Source organism: Loxodonta africana, chromosome 4, assembly GCF_030014295.1.
Source record: "Loxodonta africana isolate mLoxAfr1 chromosome 4, mLoxAfr1.hap2, whole genome shotgun sequence".
Classification (NCBI taxonomy): Eukaryota; Metazoa; Chordata; class Mammalia; order Proboscidea; family Elephantidae; genus Loxodonta; species Loxodonta africana.
The window spans coordinates 88,537,808-88,559,831 of NC_087345.1; the positions used below are offsets into that span (position 1 = coordinate 88,537,808).

General features: G+C 41.6%; 1 protein-coding gene across 1 annotated transcript in view; it reads right to left on the reverse strand.

The window, feature by feature from the left end:
- SP1 (Sp1 transcription factor) overlaps positions 1-14,344 on the reverse strand; it is a 38,957-nt gene extending 24,613 nt beyond the window's left edge. Inside the window, exons 1-3 of the mRNA XM_064284136.1 lie at positions 14,228-14,344; positions 13,033-13,187; positions 11,198-12,707 (exon numbers count right to left, since the gene is read on the reverse strand). Coding sequence (XP_064140206.1) covers positions 11,198-12,707; positions 13,033-13,187; positions 14,228-14,234 — 1,672 coding nt within the window. The 5' untranslated portion in view covers positions 14,235-14,344. The remainder of the gene's footprint in view (positions 1-11,197; positions 12,708-13,032; positions 13,188-14,227) is intronic.
- Between the last annotated feature and the right edge of the window lie 7,680 nt (positions 14,345-22,024).

The following is a 22,024-nucleotide window of genomic DNA, read 5'->3' on the forward strand; positions in this document are numbered from 1 at the left end:
ATCAAGTATTCCAGATCTTGATAGGGCTCTCTAAATTAATGCATGAGCAACGGCCCTAGAACAATTATATAATCTGATATGCTACAGCTGATGGAGCCCTGGTGGGACAATGGTTAAGAGCTCAGCTGCTTAGAAACCCTATGGGGCAGTTCAACTCTGTCCTGTAGAGTCACTATGAGTCGGAATTGACTCGATGGCAATTGGTTTGATGTACAAACTCTAAGGTAGTTTTTTAATGTGAGAGATGGACTTCACCTTGTCTTAATTTGTCCAGATTACTAGGTAAGTACTAAAAGCAGATACCTGGTTTTATACCTACTTGGTGCTACAAAAAAAACACACCACAGCTTTAAACTGCTAATGTCAGTATGACAAAAGGATTTAAAGATGGAAAAGCTATTTCTTGAAAATATGCAACCAAAAAAAAAAAATCATTACTTGGTAAGACCACATATTCAGCAGCAATGTTAAAAAGTATTAGGAAAAGCAAACATTTTGTGGGCTTTAATACCAGTAATGAATTATTTTGTGAACTGGGGTATGGGTAAAAGAATATCCATTGCATTATCCTTTATACCTGCTTAGATATCTTAAATTATTTCGTAATAATTTTCAAGTGCCAGGATTTTTTTTGAGAGGACGGGACAGGTGAGAGACAGGAATTAGTTGGGCATGGGAAATGATGAAAGAAGTAAAACAGTGCTTAAGTAAAACCAAGTTCTAGAGCGATAAATGGCAGAAGAAAACAATTTTTTTTCAATTTACAGAAAACCAAACAACTTTTAAAATGAAAGTAGGAAGAGTAAAATAATTCATTGAAATAGGAAACTGAGAAACCATACGATCACTAGATGGAGTATCAACAAGGTGTTCATCAAGGAGAATGTTTTTCTAGCAAGCAGACTATAGAGAAAACACAGAGACACTCTGCAGCAAGTTCATAACCATGCTAACGTGAGATTAAGAAACAGAAAATCCACTGGTAATCCCCAAAACCTTCTCCTCTGTCACCTATGGTTTTTACCAGAATGGCTTCTTAAAGAACAAAGCATGCTGGCTGGAGTTCACTTCCTCTGGTAGTAGTGGTTTGGCGAATAGCACCATGGACAAGAGAGACAAAGGGCAAGAAAGAATGTAAAGAACTGGATAACAACTTGAAAGATCAGCCTTGAACTAAAAAGTGACATTCTATGTTTAATTGAGAGGGAGGACTGCAAAGAATGAAACTTTAAGAGAACTAGTATGTGTTAAGCACCTATTATGTGCTCTTCCCTGTTGTCTATTTCATTTAATTCTAATAATCCCGTGAGGTAAATATCAGTATTAACCCTTCTTTTACAGATAAAAGAAACCTCATCTCAAAGAAATTAAAGAACGTTCCCTAAACCACACAGCCATATATAAGAGGCAAAGCTATGATTTGGACCCTATTCTATCTGCCTACAAATCACATGCTCTCACTTCTATCCATATACTAAATATCGCATTGAGGACATAGAGGGACAAACTTTCTTTCTCTTTCACAAAGGATTTGCAATCAATTACTGTTTATTCCAGAGCTGGAGTTTATTTTCCCCATTAATTCCATCAGATTAAGGACTATACTCATAGCTAAACCATTCAACCATACTACACAGGATGTGAGAGGTTCATCTGCAAAGAACAGTTTGTAAAAAAGAAAAACAAACAAACAGCATTTTGGGTTTAAGATTCCACTACATTAATCTGTAACAGCCCACCCAAGGGAATGCTAATCAAGTGGGGAAATTTTATTTGAAACTATTTCCCAACAATTTTGTGGATTTTTATATTGTACTTTCAAAGAATGACTTCATTTTTCCCTCACAACAGCAGCATAACAAACGGGGAGAAAAGCAGTAGCCTTTAGCAAGCTCCTGAGTTTGTTCATAATACCAACGTCACATAGGAGGTAGGGAATAAAAGTGGGGGTAGGGTGGAGGGAGGTATTAGAAAATTGGAGACATGACACAATATGATTAATTTATAAATAGAACTTCATTCACGTGCAATACGCAGGTTTCATTATCAGCCCCCATTTCTGCTTTTAGAAGGCAGCTGTATGAGCCTCGTAGAGGTTTAGAACAATCATAACTAGAAAAGTCTCTGAAGAACTTGACTTCCTGACTGAACAGAAAGCTTGTTTTCCAAGCATAACCTTTATACTTTTGTTTCCTCTAGGCACAAACTTGCGGCGCATGCTGAGTACAATGTCAGTTATCTCCAACAATCTTCCATTGAGTCCTGGGATACTTCACTTTTATGAAGCATCTTCAGGTGATGGAACACTGGTAGTCAATTAGTTGTCGGACATTCTTGGGAATAAATCAAAGAACCATCAGTAATTTAAGACTGGTTGCATCTGAATTTGCTTCAAGATTCAGTTAGAAACAATGTAATGTGATGATATGTTAATACTCTTATTAAGACCAGCCAGCCATTTAACTAAAAGATTATCACTACAGCAAAGTGCCTGGCCATGCTGCAGTTTCCTACACATCTGTATAAACTAGAGATGAGAAGTATTCATTGTCTGGGATGACAGGGCAATTGTCATTTTCTGGGCCTCACAGGGTCACTGAATTAACTCCAACAAAGGGAAATCCCTCCCAGCAACAAGCCTTCTTTGGTCTTTTACACTGCAGTAATTAAAATAAGGAGGTAAACAATTACCCGTCACCTAAAAATGATTTATCTTTGAAAGCATGCTCAAACGCACTGCATATCATTACTTTTCTTGTGCAATGCTAAACAGCACCAATCCTTGTCTCAAGTTTAACCTCTGAGCCCCATATTAAGCATCTAACTTTACAGATATTTAAGATTTAAACAAAAGCAGGTGGATATCAGCTGGAATGTATCAATGCCCTTGCTCCATTAGGCTGGGAAATTAGGGAACACTCTTAATAGAAAACCACTGAAGTAGAAACGCTTAGAACGCAATTCTGACTAAAATCATGGTATGAACATGTGAGGTTTTTTATGTTTGTTATAGAAGTTAAAGGAATCCCTAAGTGGCGCAAATGGTTAAGCATTCAACTACTAGTCAAAAAGACTGGCAGTTAGAACCCACACAGAGTGGCCTCAGAAAAAAGGCCCAGCAATCTGCTTCTAAAAGGTCACAGCCTTGAAAACCCTATGAAGCAGTTCTAGTCTACTCTTAACCATGAGTCAGAATCAGCTGCAATGAGTGAGAATCAACTGCAACTAACAATGACCCAGAACTAAAAGAAAAGGTGTATATAAAAAAAAAACAAACGCCTACTCCTCACTTATCCACCATTTCATTATCTGACATTGCGCATTTAGGACAATAATAATAAAAAAAAAAATCTACTATTCAGCTATTCTGCACACTTACAACATACATCTGGCAGTAACGAACACCAAGGTGCGAGGTGAGAGTAAAACCGGCTGTGATGGTTAAGACTACGTGTCAGCTTGGCTGGACCATGATTCTCGGTAGTTTGGCAATTAGGGAATGACGTAATTTTGCAATTATGTAATGATGTAATTTGGCAGTTACACAATGATATAATCTGGACGTTTTGCAATGATGCAGTCATCCTCCATTTTGTGATCTGACATGATTATCCTCCATGTTCACATAACTCCAATTTCTGCATAACAACCCGGTCTTTGGAACCTAACCATGTTGATAAGTGAGGAGTGGGTGTACTGTTCTGTATATACTTTCAGTTAAGAATGTCTTTCTCTACAAATATATAAATAGGGATTTAACAGTGAACAAAAATATCATTAAGTAAATCCAATATTTATGTATTTCTCCCTCCTCTTTTCTATACTTTTGCTTTTATAATTTGGGCCCAAACTATAAGCCAAGGGATAAACAGTTAAGAAAATAGAAGGATGTGGTAGCATTTTTAATTAATAATATGACCTGAAAACACAGAATACAGCAACAGGAGATTATAATATAAATCCAAAATACATGTGGGTCCTGTTATTTCATGTATTTTGCTACAATTCTCAGGAATAACAGTGAAAACTGGCATCCTCTGATATGCGCTAAGAATAGGTAACTACAGCACAACAGCAACTGAGGCACCATGAAGACAGAGGCCATGTCTACTTCATTCAACTTCCAGAACCTAGCAGCACATTTGGCACATAGGAAGTGCTCAATAAATTCTGTTCCATTTGTTTATGAACGAAGCATCAAACAATTGGAACCCATTTCTACATTTATACTTTTGTACCTCATTCTTCTTAGACCTGCTGGGAGCAATTATATTATTGAGTATATTGGTCTCCAGTAAATGCCTATATAAGCTAACTAAACGGCATTTAAGGCTAAACCAGAAGACTATTAAAATTGTGATACTGCCAAAACAGTTTTTTAAAGGAACACTAAACTAAACCAAAGAAGCTTCTTGATGATTTGGAAAATTTCTAAATAAAGTTTTCAGAGTTAAGGGATTTTATCTTCAAAACAACTAACTGTAAAAAGTACATTTTTTCAATGCAAAAAACTCAAATAATTCAAAACACAGCATGTTTCAGATACGTCAACAATAACTGTGAGCAACAGTACACATGGAGTACCTGGACAAAATTGAGCCCTGTATAGTCTCACATGTTACGTTAACTGCCATCAAGTCAGTTCCAAATCACAGCGACCCCATGCACAACAGAATGAAACACTGCCTGGTCCTGCACCATCCTCACAATCATTGCTATACTTAAGCCCGCTGTTGCAGCCACTGTGTCAATCCATCTTGTTGAGGGTCTTCCTCTGTTTCACTGACCCTCTACTTTACCAAGCATGATGTCCTTCTCTAGGGACTGGTTCCTCCAGATAATACATCCAAAGTATGGAGACAAAATCTCACCATCTTTGCTTCTAAGGAGCATTCCACAGTCACCATTTATGTTGTAGAAAAAGGTATTTACCATGAATAAGTCACTGGTATTGCAAAATTCTACCATGGGATCTCTAGCATAGCTTCTAACACCAAGGCCATATTTTCCAACTACTGATCCTTCTTTGTTTCCAACTTTTGCATTCCAATCACCAGTAATTATCGATGCATCTTGATTACATGTTGATCAATTTCAGACTGTAGATGTTGGCAAAAATCTTCAATTTCTTCACCTTTGCCATTAGTGGTTGGTGCGTAAATTTTGTTTATTTTTTTTAATCCCAATGTACTAGTTGGGGATATGGTTTGACCAACCCATAGTCTCACACAGGACTGTTTAAACCATATCCCCAACTAGTACACTGGAATTAAAAAAAAAAACAGAAATGTGGGGGGTAGAAAAAGGAAGGTATTAAAAAGGAACTTCCAGAATAACAGAAAACAACAGACAGGGAACAAGGAGATAAAATTCGCTATAAAAATGTCTCAAGCATATCAAAGAAAAAATAAGAAAGGAACAGTCAGGGAAACAGATCACATCTTCCTAATTTAAAAAAAAAAAAAGGTGGGGAGGAGGAGTAACCCCATACACACACATTCACACACACCAGATATGACACAGTTGACCTTCATGTTTTCAAAGACTGATTATATAAGTCCTTGATTTCTCTTTTGCCATCTTGCTCCTCTTTTCCTATGTTTTGATCATATCACTGGTCATTTACACTTCATTTCATTACCAGATTTCCACTACACTATGATTACAACAAATTCTGATTCATAAAGAACCTTATAAAAAAGTTGTTTATTAAACCATGTCTTTTGCTTCTTTTTCTTCCTATTTTCTGTCCTAGACTACAAATGTTAGTAACACACCCAAATAATTAAACTTGGTAAAGAAACAAATCTATTTTTCTACTTTGGAGAAGTCCAGGTAAAGCGTGGTAGAAAGGACACTGCTCTGAAAGTCAGAATACCTCTGTACATTGTGTCAGCAACCTTTGGCAAGTTACTGTATCTTTATACAACTTAAAAAACAAACAAACAAACAAAAAACCTGTTGCGGTTGAGTCAATTCTGACTCAGAGCAGCCCTGCAGGACAGAATAGAACCACCCTCCCTATATGGTTTCCAAAGAGCACCTGGTGGATTCAAACTGCCAACCTTTTGTTTAGCAACCCTAACTCTTAACCACTACGCCACCAGGGTTTCCAATTCTACACCTTACCAAAACCAAACCCAGTGCCGTCGAGTCCATTCCGACTCATAGGGACCCTACAGGACAGAGTAGAACTGCCCCATAGAGTTTCCAAGGAGTGTCTGGTGGATTCGAACTGATCACCCTTTGGTTACCAGCCATAGCACTTAACCACTACGCCACCAGGGTTTCCTTCTACACCTTAAAAAAAAAAAAAAAAATGTCCATGAAAATAAGGGTATTGAATAGGATGAGGATTTCCAGCTTTAGCAACCTTCAGTCTAATTACCAATAGTGTATTTGCAAAGAGCTATAATTTTAAGCCATTCTTTGATCTGAAAAACATATTGAACAATTTGAAAAGAATCACCTCAGAGCATTTAACTGAATCTACATTATTTGCAGCAAAAGAGATGTATAGATTTTAATTTAGTTCTCTCATGTCTCAAAGGGCAAGTGTTTGTCTTGATCTAGGTATTTTATATTTTAATTCCTTCTTTAAAGTTGTTAAATTATTACGAAAAGAGAGAGTGGAGGGAGGTAGCAGGTTGTCTCAGGGGGAGAGCAACTGGGAGTATGTTTTTAGCAAGGTGTATATAAGTTTTTGTATGAGAGACTGACTTGATTTGTAAACTTTCACTTAAAGCACAATAAAAAGTTTTTTTTTAATTTAAAAAAGTTGTTAAATTATTTATTTTGTACAAAGATACAGAGATAAGAAGGAAGATTCACAGTAAATTAGATGGGCACATTCAAACTTGTCAAACAAGTAATACTGCCCAGGTTCCATAAGCCACTCAGGCTAAAACACACTGGAGCAAAAGTACAAATTCAAATCACAACCTAGATTCGCAACCAACTTTGACAGTCATTTAGAAAAAAATTTTTTTTCTATAGAAATGTCTTTCAGGATCTTCTAAAGTGAACAACTCTTGAAACCTAGCACAGCATTAACAATATAGTCCTGGTATGGGCGACCACATTTTTAAATAATGCTTCGGCACACCAGGTCCTGTATTAACACTGCTAAATGTTAGAGAAGACCTGCTGCCATCGAGTCGATTCAGACTCAGAGTACTATTGTTATATACCTTCTATATAGGGTCCCTATGAGTCAGACTCAAGGGCAGCGAGGTTTTTTCTGTAAAAAACACGAAAAAACAATGTGCTTGTTTTTCAATTAAATGAAAAAAAATTCAACTATTATCTATTAATATTTACAGATACCAGTAACTTACAAAGCATTATATAACAAAGCTTTTCCACAGATGTTCATCTTCCATCTTAGAACATTTCCAAGGAGGAAAAACAAAACAAGGAATTATTAGTGGCAACATTTGCATGCTACTTGACAAAAAAGAACAATTAAAGGAAAAGGGAGATATGAGAACAGAACAGATATTAAACTTTCCTGAAACACTAGTCACCCTTGTGCTCTTGTTATTTAATTAAGAACTAAAATGGCCACATCACACAATGCAATGTGATTTTAACAATGACGTCATTTACAGAAAGCCACCAGAATGAATAAATAGGAGCAGTTGAAAAGGTCTCTGAAGACTACCTTTTGGTATCCCACTGATTTTCAAATCAATCAGAGCACCTAGGTTTCTAACGTTTTCTATTTAAACTGAAATCACTATTTAAAAACCATTATCATTCTAAGAAACAAGCACAGTGCATAAAAAAAAAAGGAGGCAAAAAATGTAGACATATTTGCTGTTATATCAAATATACTTTATAATAAAGTGTATCATTTTTTAAATTAAAAATTCTCTTATATGACCTTTTGCACTAGAATAATTCTAAATGTATTTTAATCATATAAACCTACTTATCACTAATGTTCAAATGCACTAGTCTAAAGCACAACTTTTTAACAAATTAGGTCCCAGCAATCTGACCCCAAGTTTAGTGACCCTGTTGGCAAACTAAACCTGGTATCACATTCTTCACTTTAACTTCTAAGAGAAGGAAGACATTTTCCTGATCCCAGTAAAACCAAGCAGATGTGAAATTTTTATTTTTAGTGCCTGAAATTTGCTTCTTGAGTGAATTATAGCCATCAAGGAAATATGTTCTATTCTCCTGCCAAAGCCCAGCCCTGCACTCATTATCAGGCAGAACTCCCACAAAGTCATCCAAACTCAATCTTTCACAACCCGCCTCCCCTTAACCTGGGGCAAGAGTTTTCAGCATTTAGCCGTGGCTGAGGAAAAAAATCTGAGCTTTAAACTGAAAAAACAAGGTCTGTCAGTGTGACTACAAACTGAGAGGAAAGGATGCTGATAAAGAGGAAAGGGTAATGTCTTGAAAAAAGAAAACAGTCATTTCACTGCTTGGAAACTAAGCTCAGTTTACTGGGTGGTCCTTTCCTCACTATCATCCGTGAGGGGCAGAGCCATGAAAAACAACAACATAGGTGCTGGTTTATTTTGGTTCTAACATTGTGCCTTTGCCTGTGTATTCAGCAAACTGAAGCAGAAGGAAAGTCAACCGGATGGCTTAAAAGATTTTTAAAAGGTAATTAAAAAAAAAATAATACATGTAAACAAAGTGAATACTTTGTAAGACGCAGCCTTCCACAACCACTTTGTAGAGTGCTATATATATGTATATACGTATATATATACGTATATATACGTTTATATATATATACACATATATACACACATACATATATCTATCTTACAAGATGATTTCACATCAATGCTTTCTACTATATCGTACTGCCAAGGGGTTCAATTTTCCAGTAAAAAAAAAAACTGTATGCCAGAAAAGGGGGTAAAATGAGACACTTTGTAGCAGACGGGCAACAGCTGAACGACACTAAACTTCCAGGAAATGATTTTATTATCATTCATTAAGGATAAAGTCAAATTAAAGGGGAAAAAATGTTGCACAATTATGACTAACTAGAAAGGAGGAAACTTGTTTCTTCAGACACCACTACTAATGAAGCAAACAATTTCAACCCTCACAAAATGGCCTTTCAGTGCTGCTTCATTCTCTCATTAGAGAATGTCAAGCGCTGCTATCTTACAGAAGGCATGCATTTTCTTGAGCTCAGAGACCATCAATAACAGCTAGGCAGCCCTATCATGTGACATATTACATGGCAGACTTCCCCAGAGCATGATTTAGCAATGAGAATGCCTCATAACTTTCTCTAGAGCTTAAGTTATAAACCTTTTAGAAATTGCAAGGATTCAAATTATTATTAATTTAAGAATAATCTCACAGCCTTTTTTTTTCTTTAAAGAAAAGCCAAACAGCTACAACTACTGAAGAGTAAAGAAAAAACAAACATGCTGGTTTACATCGCCCAGAAAGTGTCCAATTTTCAAGACTGCTGACTTCAGTTTTTACAAAACTTTTGCAATTTCTACTCCTATTAGATGAAGCCTTTTAGCCTATAAAACCTGTCAGCTCTAAAACATTAAATTTTTAAAAAGAAAGACACATTTTCTAAAACATTTTTAACAATCTTAAGGGTTTCTCAAGTCCTAAATTATAACTAGCAGGACTAGGAATCGAGGAACTAATGCAAGGCCTAGCATTGTCAATGACTGGCTGTTGTCTCATTACTTAACTGCTTCTCACTACCCGTTTTTTCATCTAGAAAATAAGGCCATTGTATTAGATTATTTCTTAGGTCCCTCGCAGCTCTAATTTTCTATTCCAAGATCTTCAGTTCACTGAAAAATATTACTGCCTTGTTAAAGATCAAAATATAGTCATTTTAAACACACTAGAGAATCTAAGAAAGTTAAGAAACTTTAATAAATGTTCCCCCCAGATTTTCTGAAACTGGAGGACGCAGGAAATATAATTGTCTATTTACTATCATCACTTACAAAAGAACCAACCTAAAGGGAAAGAGAACTCTATAGCAAAAGTAAACAACTCATAAACCCATAGGTGTTCAAACAGAACCTGAAGTTTGATGGTATTAAACTATTTTCCATAATTTGTATATATCACCCCAGATTATAAAAATATATATGTAGCCTTCCATTTTGCTTTATTAAAAGATTAACTCCACTGTAATGAAATTTAAAATGTTAAGTTCTAAAGAGACTTCCATTCCCACCAATTTTTATGGATATTTTAAATTCCAGATTAACCTATAGTGAAACATTGTTCAAATTAATGATCAAATATTGTTATCAACTGATTCAATATATATTCCAGTATATACCTCTTCCCTATTTTTCCTTCAGTGCTGTCTTTACTAACTCTCTCCCTTCCATTGCCCACCTTTCCTACTCCCCTTTTCTCTCCTTCCTTTGTCAACCATACACAGTACTTTCTAAAGCAGTCTAGGAAGTGGTTCTCTACCAAGAAGTACCAGAGTCACCTTGGAAGCTTATAAAAATACACATTAGTGCGAGGAATTCCGCTTTTAAAGTAACTCTGAGTAAAAATAAATTAATAAACCTTGGTTAACAACCAGCTTGCTCAGAGATGCCCTAGCCAACTAAAGATTAACCAGGGAATTTACTTTGTTGAAAAATCTTTCCGGAATTCATTGGGTCACTTTTCTCTTGCTTAGCAGCTACAATTCAAGACAAACATCTGATGATTTAACAATTGTTTTACAAATAGGTCAAGTTTATAATCAATTCTTTATTCTAAAAATAACTGGCAAACAATGGCCCACAGGGCAAATACAGCCCTCGAGCTAAGAATACTGTTATGTTTTTAAAGGATTGTAAAACAAAGAATATGTGACAGAGACCACATGTGCTCCACAAAACCTGAAGTATTTACTATTTGGCCCTTATAGATAAAGTCTGCAAACCCGTGTTCTACAGCACCAAAGACACTGGAGGTACAGAGGCTCCAGGACATCCCCCGGAAGTGCTCCTTTCTCATTAGATTAATGGAAGGGAAGAGTGAAAAAACTTTGTTAATTTGGTTTCAACAGTATCACTTAAACAGAACCACTGTTATTTCTCTAATTGACTTGCCTAAATAACTAACCTTTAAGAAAGTGTTATCCCAAAAGGCAATCTATTCCATTCCTCAGACCCAATAGTTTCAGAGGAAAATTTCTAGAGATAGCTCTGGAAACACAAAAGATTGGAAGTCTTACCTGAGGCATTTGCTATAGTCAATGGCAGGCCTGGAAGCTGGTGCACCTGGATTCCTGAAGCACCCAATGCACTGAGGTTAATGGTCTGGAGGCCTGGCATGGAGGAGAGCTGTGCAGCATTCACAGTGACTGTGCCAGCAGGGATGGAGGCAGCTGAGGCAATGGGTGTAAGGGTGGTGTTGCTGCTGCTTGTCTGCCCCAAGGAAACACCCTGCATTGGAGCCAAGGTGATTGTCTGGGCCTGTGGGTTCTGAACTTGGAGGTTCTGCAGCTGAAGAGTCTGCCAACTGACCTGTCCATTGGGCCCCACCGTTGGTGTCCGGATGATGATAGGGCCAGAGTTTGGAACAGCCTGAAGCTGGAGGTTCTGGAGGGTTTCCTGGGAGATAGCTTGAGTTGTAAAGGTCTGCCCTGACAGTGGTGCTGCTTGAAGGGCCTGAAGGGCCTGTCCCCCTTGAACTAGCTGAGGCTGAATAAGAATCTGTTGTTGCTGTGTCTGCTGGTTTTGCTCTCCCTCTTTTTGCTGACTTGTTTGCAGTGAGCCTCCAGATGTCTGGTTCTGCTGGATGTTCAGAGCATCAGACCCCTGTAGCCCACTGACCCTCTGGGGTGTCTGGCCTTGAGAGTTGGTCCCTGCTGATCCGCTGGTGGTAAAGTTCATAATTCCCATGTTGCTGGTGGTAGTAGTTGTTGAGTAGCTATTGGCATTGGTGAAAAAGGAGCTGGAACTGGCTTGTGATACCAGACTAGCAGAACTGATGGCAGTCCCTGAGGTGACAGGCTGTGAGCCACTCTCCTGGGACCCAGAGCTGCTGATCGTGACTGCCTGAGAGCTGGGAGTCAAGGTAGCTGCAGAAACGCTGTTGACAGGTAGCAAGGTGATGTTCCCATTCAGGGCCACTGGTACATTGGTCACATACTGAGTCTGTCCTGAGAGCACATTATTAGCCAGGCCTTGCAGGGGGACAGCCTGCTGGAGCAGGTTTGGCATAGCAGCAATGATGTTGCCTCCACTTCCTCGATTTGTGATAATCTGTTGGTTTGCACCTGGTATGATCTGAATTTGACCAGAACCATCCTGCTGCACTTGGGCCCCAGTGGCTGCAAATTGCAGCTGCTGCCCATCAACGGTCTGGAACTGTGGGATTACTTGATACTGAATATTGGGCATCACCCCAGGCAGTCCTGTTAGGACTTGCTGGTTCTGCAAATTGGGGGCCGCAGCCACAACATACTGCCCACCAGAAACCGTGCGATTCTTGGAAGACTCACTGCCATTGCCGCCATTAGTGCTGCTGCCACTCTGCTCCTTTGAGGTAGGGGTAGCCCCAGAGGAGGAAGAGATAATCTGCCAGCCATTGGCACCCTGTGAGAGTTGTGTGGCTGCAAGGTCCAGCTCACCTGTGCCCCCTGACTGGCTTGGGCCCTGGGAATTGTTGCTGTTTTCATTGGGTGACTCAATTCTGCTGCAAGTTGCTGCTAAAAGAGCCAAAGGGGATGGCTGGGACTCCTGGTCAGAAAACAAGGAAGAGAAAAGGTGTTATTGACACCCAGCTGCCAGCCTAGGAGGACAGTGCACAACAAATAAAGAACAAAATAGTGCAGACAAATAACGACTAAAAACCAGAAACAAAAAACCAATCTATCTGTATTGCTGCAATTTCCATCTCTGGGGATCTCCAAGTCATTTCTCTCTCTCTATACTTACTTCCTCTATCTGTAAAACTGTTTAGTCCTTTCCTAAAATTTTTTGTGTGAGTAGTTAAAACAATTATCTAGGAGTATTTACATGCTCTCAACATATTCCCCACACTTTATCTCTAATCATCACTTACCTGACCTCCTCCTCCTCCACTGCTGCTACTGCCTGTGCTGCTGCTGCGAGCCTGAGAAAAGGCACCACCACCATTACCACTGCCCCCATTATTGCCACCAACTCCTTTTTCAATCTTCACCACTGTTGTCATTTCATCCATGGAGTGATCTTGTTCTAGAATGAAATAAAAATAAACAACATAAAACTGGGGAGAAAAAAAGGGTAAAAGAACATTATGATGAAACAGAAATGACTAATAGGAAGGTAAAAGGTGCCTGTGTAAAGAAAATGGATTAGGGGGGAGCAGTTGTAGGACAATATGACGTGAACCAGGCTCTATGGTGCCAGAACTGGGCCTCAATTTTCCTTTGTACAAAATTAAACTCAGAAAACATTCAAAAAATGCTTTTGGGATAGGAAATGTGAGGGACTGTGGGTATGTTGAAAGAGTTTTAAAATAAAAAACATGCCAGGGGAAAAAAGGGAGAAGGCCAGGTAAGGCAAAAAACAACATGTGGGTGGATGGAAAGCTTGCTAAAATTAGTGTTAAAGGACACGGAAAAAGAAAAAAATACAAACGTAGAAAGTAACAAGAGAACAGAAAAGGGAAAAATAAATGATGAAAAATGTGAGTGGAGACACAGTAGTAAATACAGGTAAGGAGCTAAAGGGGTCTTGGGATTAGAAATCAGGTTTCGGGGCGGGGAGAAGGCGGGCCCTAGTGAGAAAGGGCGGTTTCGGGGTGAGGGGCGTGGAAAGGGCGGGACGATGGGGGGGAGGGGAAAATACAGAAAAAGGGGGGGGGGAGGGCCTTGGGGCAGGCGGCGACCAGAGGGCGGGCCAGAGAGGCGGTTGGCCCGGGCGGGGCCTGCACGGCTTGGGCCGCCCCCGCGGCTCCAGCCCCCGGCGGGAGGAGCCTCAGGCGGGCAGTCGAGTAGTGGGGGGTAAGGCCCGTCCCCCGTGGCCGGGGCGGGCAGGGGGCGGGCGAGGCCACGCTGCCCCCTCCCCCGGGGCGGGCGGCCCATCCCCCTCCTCCTCCGAGGCCCCGCCACTGCCCCTTCTCCCTCCCTTCCCTCCGCCCCGGGCGGGACCAAGGCCGCCGCCGCCGCCGCCTCCCGCCCGCCCCCCCTCACGGCGGGGACCGCCCGGTCGGCCCTCGCGCGCGCCCCCTCACTCCCCTCCCACCCCTAAGCTTGGAGTGGACTCATCCTTACCGCTCATGGTGGCAGCTGAGGGACGAGCTCAAGGGGGTCCTGTCCGGGGGGGTTGGGGGGGGCCGGGAAAAACGCGGACGCTGACGAGGCAAGCGAACCCGGACCGGACGGGGAGGGGGGGGGTAAGGAGGAGGGAGCAGCGCGCCACAAGCTCGGCCTAGGCCCCGCCCCTTCACTGCTGCCCCGCCCAATGAAGGAGGGGGAAAGGCGGGACTTGTAGAAGAAAGGCGGGCAGGGTATCCAATAACACGACTCAATTGCTCTCTAGGGCGTGTAAGACAGAAGTGCGTGCCTGGTATCCGCCCCAAAATGCCGCCCTCTCAGTTTTAAAAACCAGTGAAAGATGCAGGAAGTGAAAATGGGCGGGAGCTGGAGATGATAGGCTTGGAGGGAAGCCAGTCAACTGCCAGGCGGGCTCCCTGAGCGGTAGCGATAGGGAGAGTTTTGATAGGAGTGACAGAACAACGACCAACCAGAATTCTGGACATGCCTGGGCAAAGTCCTTGTGGGAGGAGAGGCCGGAACGGGAGAGGATGAAGTTGATCAACACCAATCAGAATTCAGGCGGGCAGCCAGAAAAGTCATGATTGGATAGACACTGAAAAGAGACAGATCAGGACTCATATTGACGTGACTAAAACCCTATTATCCGCCGAATGAACTCTGGGGGCGGGAACCTGGAGGGGGCAGAGCAGAGTTGGCGTCTACCTCAATCGCTCGGCCCAATGAAGGGGCGCAGTAGGCCAGGGACCGCCCCCAAGTTGGCCAATGGGCGTTACTAGAGCCGCCCATCATGGGGAAGGGAACAGGGCTGTGCCAAGAGGAGTTCGTCGCCATATTGGCCCTCCTTAGGGGACGTCTTTTACAGTGATTAGATGGTACACTTAAGCAGTACCCTGTAGCTCCACAGGTGTCAGGGCAAAGACCAAGAAGTCCCTTCAGCGCGCAGTTCTGCCCCACCACCCCGGCTCGTTTGAGTCCTCATTGAACCGCCCTTAGAAAGTACCTCTCACCCCTCCCGAGGCCGACGAATGCCTCTGAGTGTGGGTGTAAGCCCTGTGAGTGTAGGCGAGGTGAGATCTGGCGACAGCACTGTCAAAATCAGTTAATACGGAGCTGACCAATTTATAAGGTTTTTGTGAGACTCTAGCAAACACTATTAAGTTCCCGCAGAGAAAGCACAAGCTACTTACAGCGGGTTAACTTTTCAAGAGTTTCTCTTTGGGGCTAAAGTGCATTGGAGAACCTCCCCAAGGTCCTAAACGGCTTCCTTTTTTAACCCCCTTAATTGTAAATACCGCGTAAGTGTAAAGCAAGATAGCCGAGTTCCTGTTTCTTGAGACGAAAGTTAAAGGACATGGTTTTGCCCGAGGCCCCTTAAGTTCTGGCCTCCATTTTGCCTCTTTATCCCTGTTTTAGTGGAGGACGACTGGGTGGCTTGTAAGTGACGTAATGAGGTCATTCTCTTTAGCACTTTTATCTTATCACTTCTTTATATATTTTCCTGTTTTAAAGTCTGAATTTCCCCTAAAAGATTTTAAGCCCTTTGAAAGCAGGAACTTAGGCTCTGGTCCTTTGGGCAAGGCTTGGAAGCGATGAAGTGATTGTTGAATGCATACTGTGTTAGGTGCCAAAGTGGATTAGGTGCTTTGCGTACCTTTTGTCATCTTAATAAGAACGATATTATTAAGTAGTGTTAATATTATTTTATAAGTGAAGAAACTTAAGCTGAAAAGTTAAATAATTTGCCCAAGGTCACAAAGCTTTTAAGTTGAGCCAGATTCCAGACCAGAACAGTTCCGCAAAAAAAAGTCTACAAATTGTTAAGTGAATAAAACAATGCCTTATATAACCATTTGTATAAGGACATTCTCCAATTTTTGTTGTTGTTTTTGAAGAAAACTGCTTTTGCATTGTTACTTTCTATCTCCTGAGAAAAACCTACCTATACACTTTTTTTTTTATACACTCAGGGCAGCTGAAATGGCATCATCTTGTACACCTTTATTACAAAATTTATCACTTAACCAACATCAAAGTTTCTCAAAATGTAATATCAGTCTGTAACAATCATCTGGGGTGCTTTTTTAAGAAGCAGATTCCTAGGCCTCACCCCAGACCTAGTAAATCAGATTCTCTGTAGTGGAGTATGGGATGAGGTTTAAGAATATGCATTTTTATGCCGTTTTTTCAAGTGATTAGTTCCTAATCCAGAGTTGGAGAAACACTAAGGGAAGAACTGCATTACTCATCTTGGTAAACTAAACACAGGAGATTCTAACAGCTGTTCAGTATAGTCAACAAAAGACCACACCTAAATTTACTGGGGAAGGGGAAAGGAACTATTTTTAGCACACTCTCTAAACACTTCAAATATATTGTCTAACTTAATCCTTTTAACTGATAATAAGAGACGCCATACCCTTTTACAGATGAGAAGAGAGAGGCTCAGACACTTAAATTATGGCCTGTTGTTTTAGCTCCAAAGCCTGTGGGTTTTTTTGTTGTTTTTCCCATAGTTCTTATAAGCTAGTCTATGCCTGAAATGGAAACTAGGGTTTGGTTTTATTCCCAGGTACTGAGAAAAAGATCTACATTTAGACTCAGAAATTCAGTAGCCATCCTCCCTTTCACAATTCTTTCCCTTTGCTCTTCCTAGGACTGGATAGAATTCAGCACCTGACCAATGAGGAATGTCTTTGACATATCCTTGCTTATTGATAGTCTCTGAGAGCAAATGAACCATGATCCATCTTGTCCAACTCTCCTGCAAAAACTGTAGCAAAAAAAATTTCTTTAGACCAAACCAAAAAAATTTGTTTTTAATGCATAAACTTATTTCAGGTCTTCTCAAAATCCTTCCAGTGTCTGTCTACAAAACCATTTGCAAGATCATTTAAATAACTCCGAAGGACTTTCTTTAAAGAGCAATGTGATTCCTATGAACTTGAATTGTGCCTGGCTGTGATGTAGTAAGCCTCACACATACTAAGTGCTAACACAGCAGCATGGCATTGAAGTCTCTTAGCGGTCAGCCCTTCACTTATTCAGGCTCATTATCCATTACTGTCCACTGTACTCTCTTACCCTTCACTTTGTTCTTGTTGAAATTTCCCCCAAAAGCCATGCTTTCTGGGATCTTCAAAGTCTGGACTTTTATAAGTACAGTCCACTCAGCCCGTCTTCCTTCTGGGCTACCAGACAAACTCTTATTCGTATCTTTGATAAGTACAACTTCTCTGAAGTCTTCCCTACCACTCCCAGGTATTGAATATTCTGTCCACTATATCTTTTTTACATACCTCCATTAAAAGTATCTAAGTATCCATTGTCCCCCAACTAGACTAGGCAACTTGAGGACAAAGATGATGTCTTTTCATTTTGTATTCTCAAGATAGAGCATATAGTTGACACCCAGTAAACACTGTTAAATGAAAGGAGAGGCCTAGTAGTGACCATCCTGAATAGGTCTCGAGACACACAATGGAATAAATCATTCTTCCTGATTCTGAAGCCACTCTTCAGCTTTGATCAATTTCCCAGTTATGGATCTGGTAATTATCTGATAATTGGGAACATTTTGTAAATTAAAATATACAGATGATCAAAACCCTCCTTTTATACCATCATTATAACCTTGCCTTTCAGCAAACTTTCAACTAAAGCTAAGAAGAAAAAAAATAGTGACTTAAGATAATAATGTCTAAACAGTCTTCTAACCTTTACTTTCTAGCTCTCTGAACAAGAAAACAAGCCTAAGTTTTTTTCTCATCAGTCTGTAGTTAGTAGGCTAATACCGTTTGCAGTGCAATGGTGACTGTAGAGGCTGGATGGGTCATCACACACATCCCTCAGCCTTTTAAAGGCCCTGGAAAGGCAAGAGCCTAATCCAGAAAAGAACTGTAACAAGGCAGGCTTTTTTTGTTTGGGAAGTCCAAAACCTGGCTACAGATATTATTATTACTATTTAAAACAACTCATCCTGTACCCTTTCTGTGCCTTTGTTTCCTTATGTGAGAAGCATTGTGATTCATCCCTGCCTAAACTGTACTAGGAAGGCATTCATTCAGTCCATGGCTGTGATGATCCTGAAGGCCCAGGAGGAGGAAGAAAGGGAGGGCAGGAGCAGGGCCGGATGTGTTTTTCTGTGACAGTTGGGAGAAACAGTCAAGAAAACAATTTAGTTTTTGTTGGAGCTGAACTCTGGCCCAGCCTTCCTGAGTATTCTCTTCTGAAGGATACTCTTAAGATCTGAAGAGGTCTGCAAGAAGACAGCCCAGACTGTAAACCTAGCTGATAGTTTCTGACCCTTGAAGAGTCTTTGCCAAATAAAGGTGGTTTGAGGTCTAGTGGAGAAGAGGAAGAGAAATTCCTGAGCCTGCAAATTCCCAAATCCTTCAGAATCGAGAGCTAGAGAAGACAGGCTCAGGGCACCCAGAGGGGTCAGAGACCAGCCTAGACCATAAACAGTGCAAACAGCGCTTTTCTGCACATTAAATCTGACCCCTAGGGGTTCCTGCTTGGAACAAACACAAAATCAAAACATTTCTCTCCCCCAAAATACTCAAACTCCTCAGGGAGCCAGAGCTCACCAGAGCTAGGAGCTGCAGCAAGAGCAAGACACGGAGAGAGGAAGCCAGTGCTTACTACCAATGTACCCTCCTCACAGACACACACACACACACACACACTCCTCCCAGCCACTCTGCACCCCGAGGGCGACTGGAGTCCTGCCTGGCAATTCAGCATTAAAAAAATAAAATAAATTCTCTTTTAACCAAAAATGAAGCAGTTTCCTTTTCTCCTTCCTCTCCTGGGCCGAGTAGCCCTGAGACTCCACCAGAATCCAGGGTTGGGGAGAGAGCTACACCACTCCCAGTCTCCCATTCTCAGAAACGGAGAGTGTCCCCGACAGGGTCAACAGGTCTGGGAAAAAGACGTACCCTCTTCGGGCACCCACCGCAGAAGTTGAAGGAAGAAAAGAGAGCAAGCAAAGGGAGAGGCCAGGGGGCTGATCCTGTTTCCCCCTCCCAAGGAACTTGGGGCCACCCTGAGGGCGGGCGGAGGGCCGGGCTGGGGACGAGGGTGATGAAGTCGTAAACAAACCCGCCAGGGCCACGAGGTGCCCAGAGGAATGGGGTGGGGTTTACAAGCTTCTCAGGCCCTGCCGGGAGCTGGATGACTGGTGTGGGCTGGGCCCAGCTGGGGCCTCGCCACCCCCAGTTTCCGGCTAGAGTTGGGCCATCTGGCTCTCCCCAGCCTCAAACCCCTCCTTGCTGTTTTGCCCTCCCACGCTGGAGCCCAAGAGGCCTGCCGAAGTTCGTACAGGGTGACACCTGACCTCTCTTCTTGCCGAAGATTTCACTGTCCCCAGGAGGAAAAGCAGATGCTGCGGTGGATGGTTCATGTGGGGAAAAGGCCCTGAAACACCCTCAATTCTTTCTTGCCATAGTCAGGGAGATTGTGGGTAGGGGAAGGTGAGAGAGAGCATAGCTGCTCAGACTTTTGCCTCTGAGAGGGGGTTTTACCTTTTTTTGCCTGTGACACAAATCCCTGGCTTAGAGTGTTAACCTTTACCACTGTCTTCCTCCACAACTGTGTCAGAGGTGCCTGGACAAAGGTCCCTGGGAGTCTTCCAGGAACAATTTATCTTCAGTCACTCCCAGTTAACACCCGTAGATATTGCACTAGCGCCATCTTAGAGATTAGGAAATCAATTCAGAATTTGACAGATGTGCCCAGCCAAAGTCACAGGCAAAATTTTGTGGATCCCTAACTCCAGTTCTACTTATCCAGCATTTCCCAAAGTGTGGTGCACTTAGTACTTGAATTTTAGAAAGAAATTGAACTACTTATCAAGGGAATGATTTCACAAATATTGTTAGGATAAAGAAAAATACAGTATACAGTGGAACAAGCAATACCTGATTATGGTAAAAATGATGAAGGTGGTGTGTTAATGATTGAAGTTTGGGGAAATATAATGCTGTACCATACTGATTTTACTATCTTACATGCAGATATTCCTAAGGAAGAATGAGGGAGAATGGCAATGGTTCAGTGAGAGGATGAGTCTAGATTATCCCAAGGTTCCTTCCCCTCTGACATTCTAAACTTTAGAGCAATCAAAGACCATTTTAAGGCAGGAACTGGGAGCCAAGAAAAATGGAGCTAATAAAGTTAGGAATTTTCTCTAAGTCATTCCACCTCCAACCACCACCAAAGGGTCCAGAGCCAAACAGGAAGGATTCCTGCTCTCCATAAGTAGAGAGTGGCAGGATAGAGTGAACAGATTTTGGAATGGTCCCACCCCAATCCTTGGGAATTTGGTTTGGTTATTTTCATTCATGTAAGGTGTACGTGCCAGGAATGAAGGGCGACTCACCTTTGCTCCCCTGCACCACCGCTTATGTGGTATCTCTGTCCTACAAGACCTTATGCCCAGTCCTACCTACCCAAGAACTGAGCCAGCCCCCAACATCAAGGTATCTTAGCTGATGCTTCTCTGAATGCCTCCTCCCTGACCTCAGCCCACTCATGCCTAGGCCCCCTCAGGTATAACATCTTCCAGCAACTTCAAAGACACTGGCTCAGACAAGCAGATAATACGTGCATTATGTGCCCCTGATGTAATGTAATCTAAAATATGCTGCATCACCTAACAAATATTCTTTCAAAAAATATTGAACCTCAATCTAAGCGACTCTTTAGATCAAATCTCCAGTTTGCGGAAAATAGGGGCTAGAGGAACAAGATAAAATACAAAGAAGCAAATTAGAAAAATCCAAAAGGTGGGACATTCTACAGGGCAACTGACTATTTTTTCAACAAGCCATGGGTTTCTTGAGATGGGACCATGTCTCCTTCATGTTAGTTTCCCCAATGTCTGGAGCCCTGCCTTGCATAGAGCAAGTTCAACACAGAGGAAAAGAGAATCCAAAGAATCAGTAGCTGGAACTGGGATGGAGGGAGCAGAGTATGGTAGTGGTGTAAATAATAACACAGAATGGGAGGCAGGAAGTTCCCCAGCCTACTCCCTCCCGCCTCAGCCTGGATCAGAAGCTTGCCCCAGTGGGGATTGTTCAGTTTTCCCTGTGCCCTCTTCATCTCTGGATTAGCTGGGACATGAGTGGCTTCAGTGCGTCCCATGTTTTGCCGCCACCACCTGGTAAATGATTTTGAGACGGTGTTGAGGAGAAGCCTCAGACTTCTGTTTCCCTACTCTAAACCACGAAACCCTCAGATGGATGGCAAGAGGTGGCATGTCTTTGGCATTCTGCCATAGGCTGATGTGGCAAGGGGAAAAGAGGAGAGCACAGCTGAGAAGCTGCTGAATTCCACAGAAAGGAAAGGCAGCCCAGGCCTGAGACTGGGAGTGTGAAAGGAGCCAATGGATGTTTTAATTTTTTTTTCTTTAAAACATTTTTAACCGTTTGTATTATTAAAAATTATCACCCAAAATATTTCCAGTTTCACTTATACTAACACTGTAAAAATGATAGTTTTCCCAAATTCTCCCCCATTTTAAAAATTATCAATCTGATAATTCTGTTATTGAAATTTGCATTTTCTCTCTATTATTGTCGATATGCATTTTGTGGTCTGTGAATTATCTTTTCATATCCTTTGTCTGTTTTCTGTTGAATTGTTCGCCTTATAGAAGCTGTTTATGTTGATTCTGACTCATAGCAGCCCTATAGGACAGAATAGAACTGCCCCACAGGGTTTCCAAGGAGAGGCTAGTGGATTCAAACAGCCAGTGTTTTGTTTAGCAGCTGAGCTCTTAACCACTGTGCC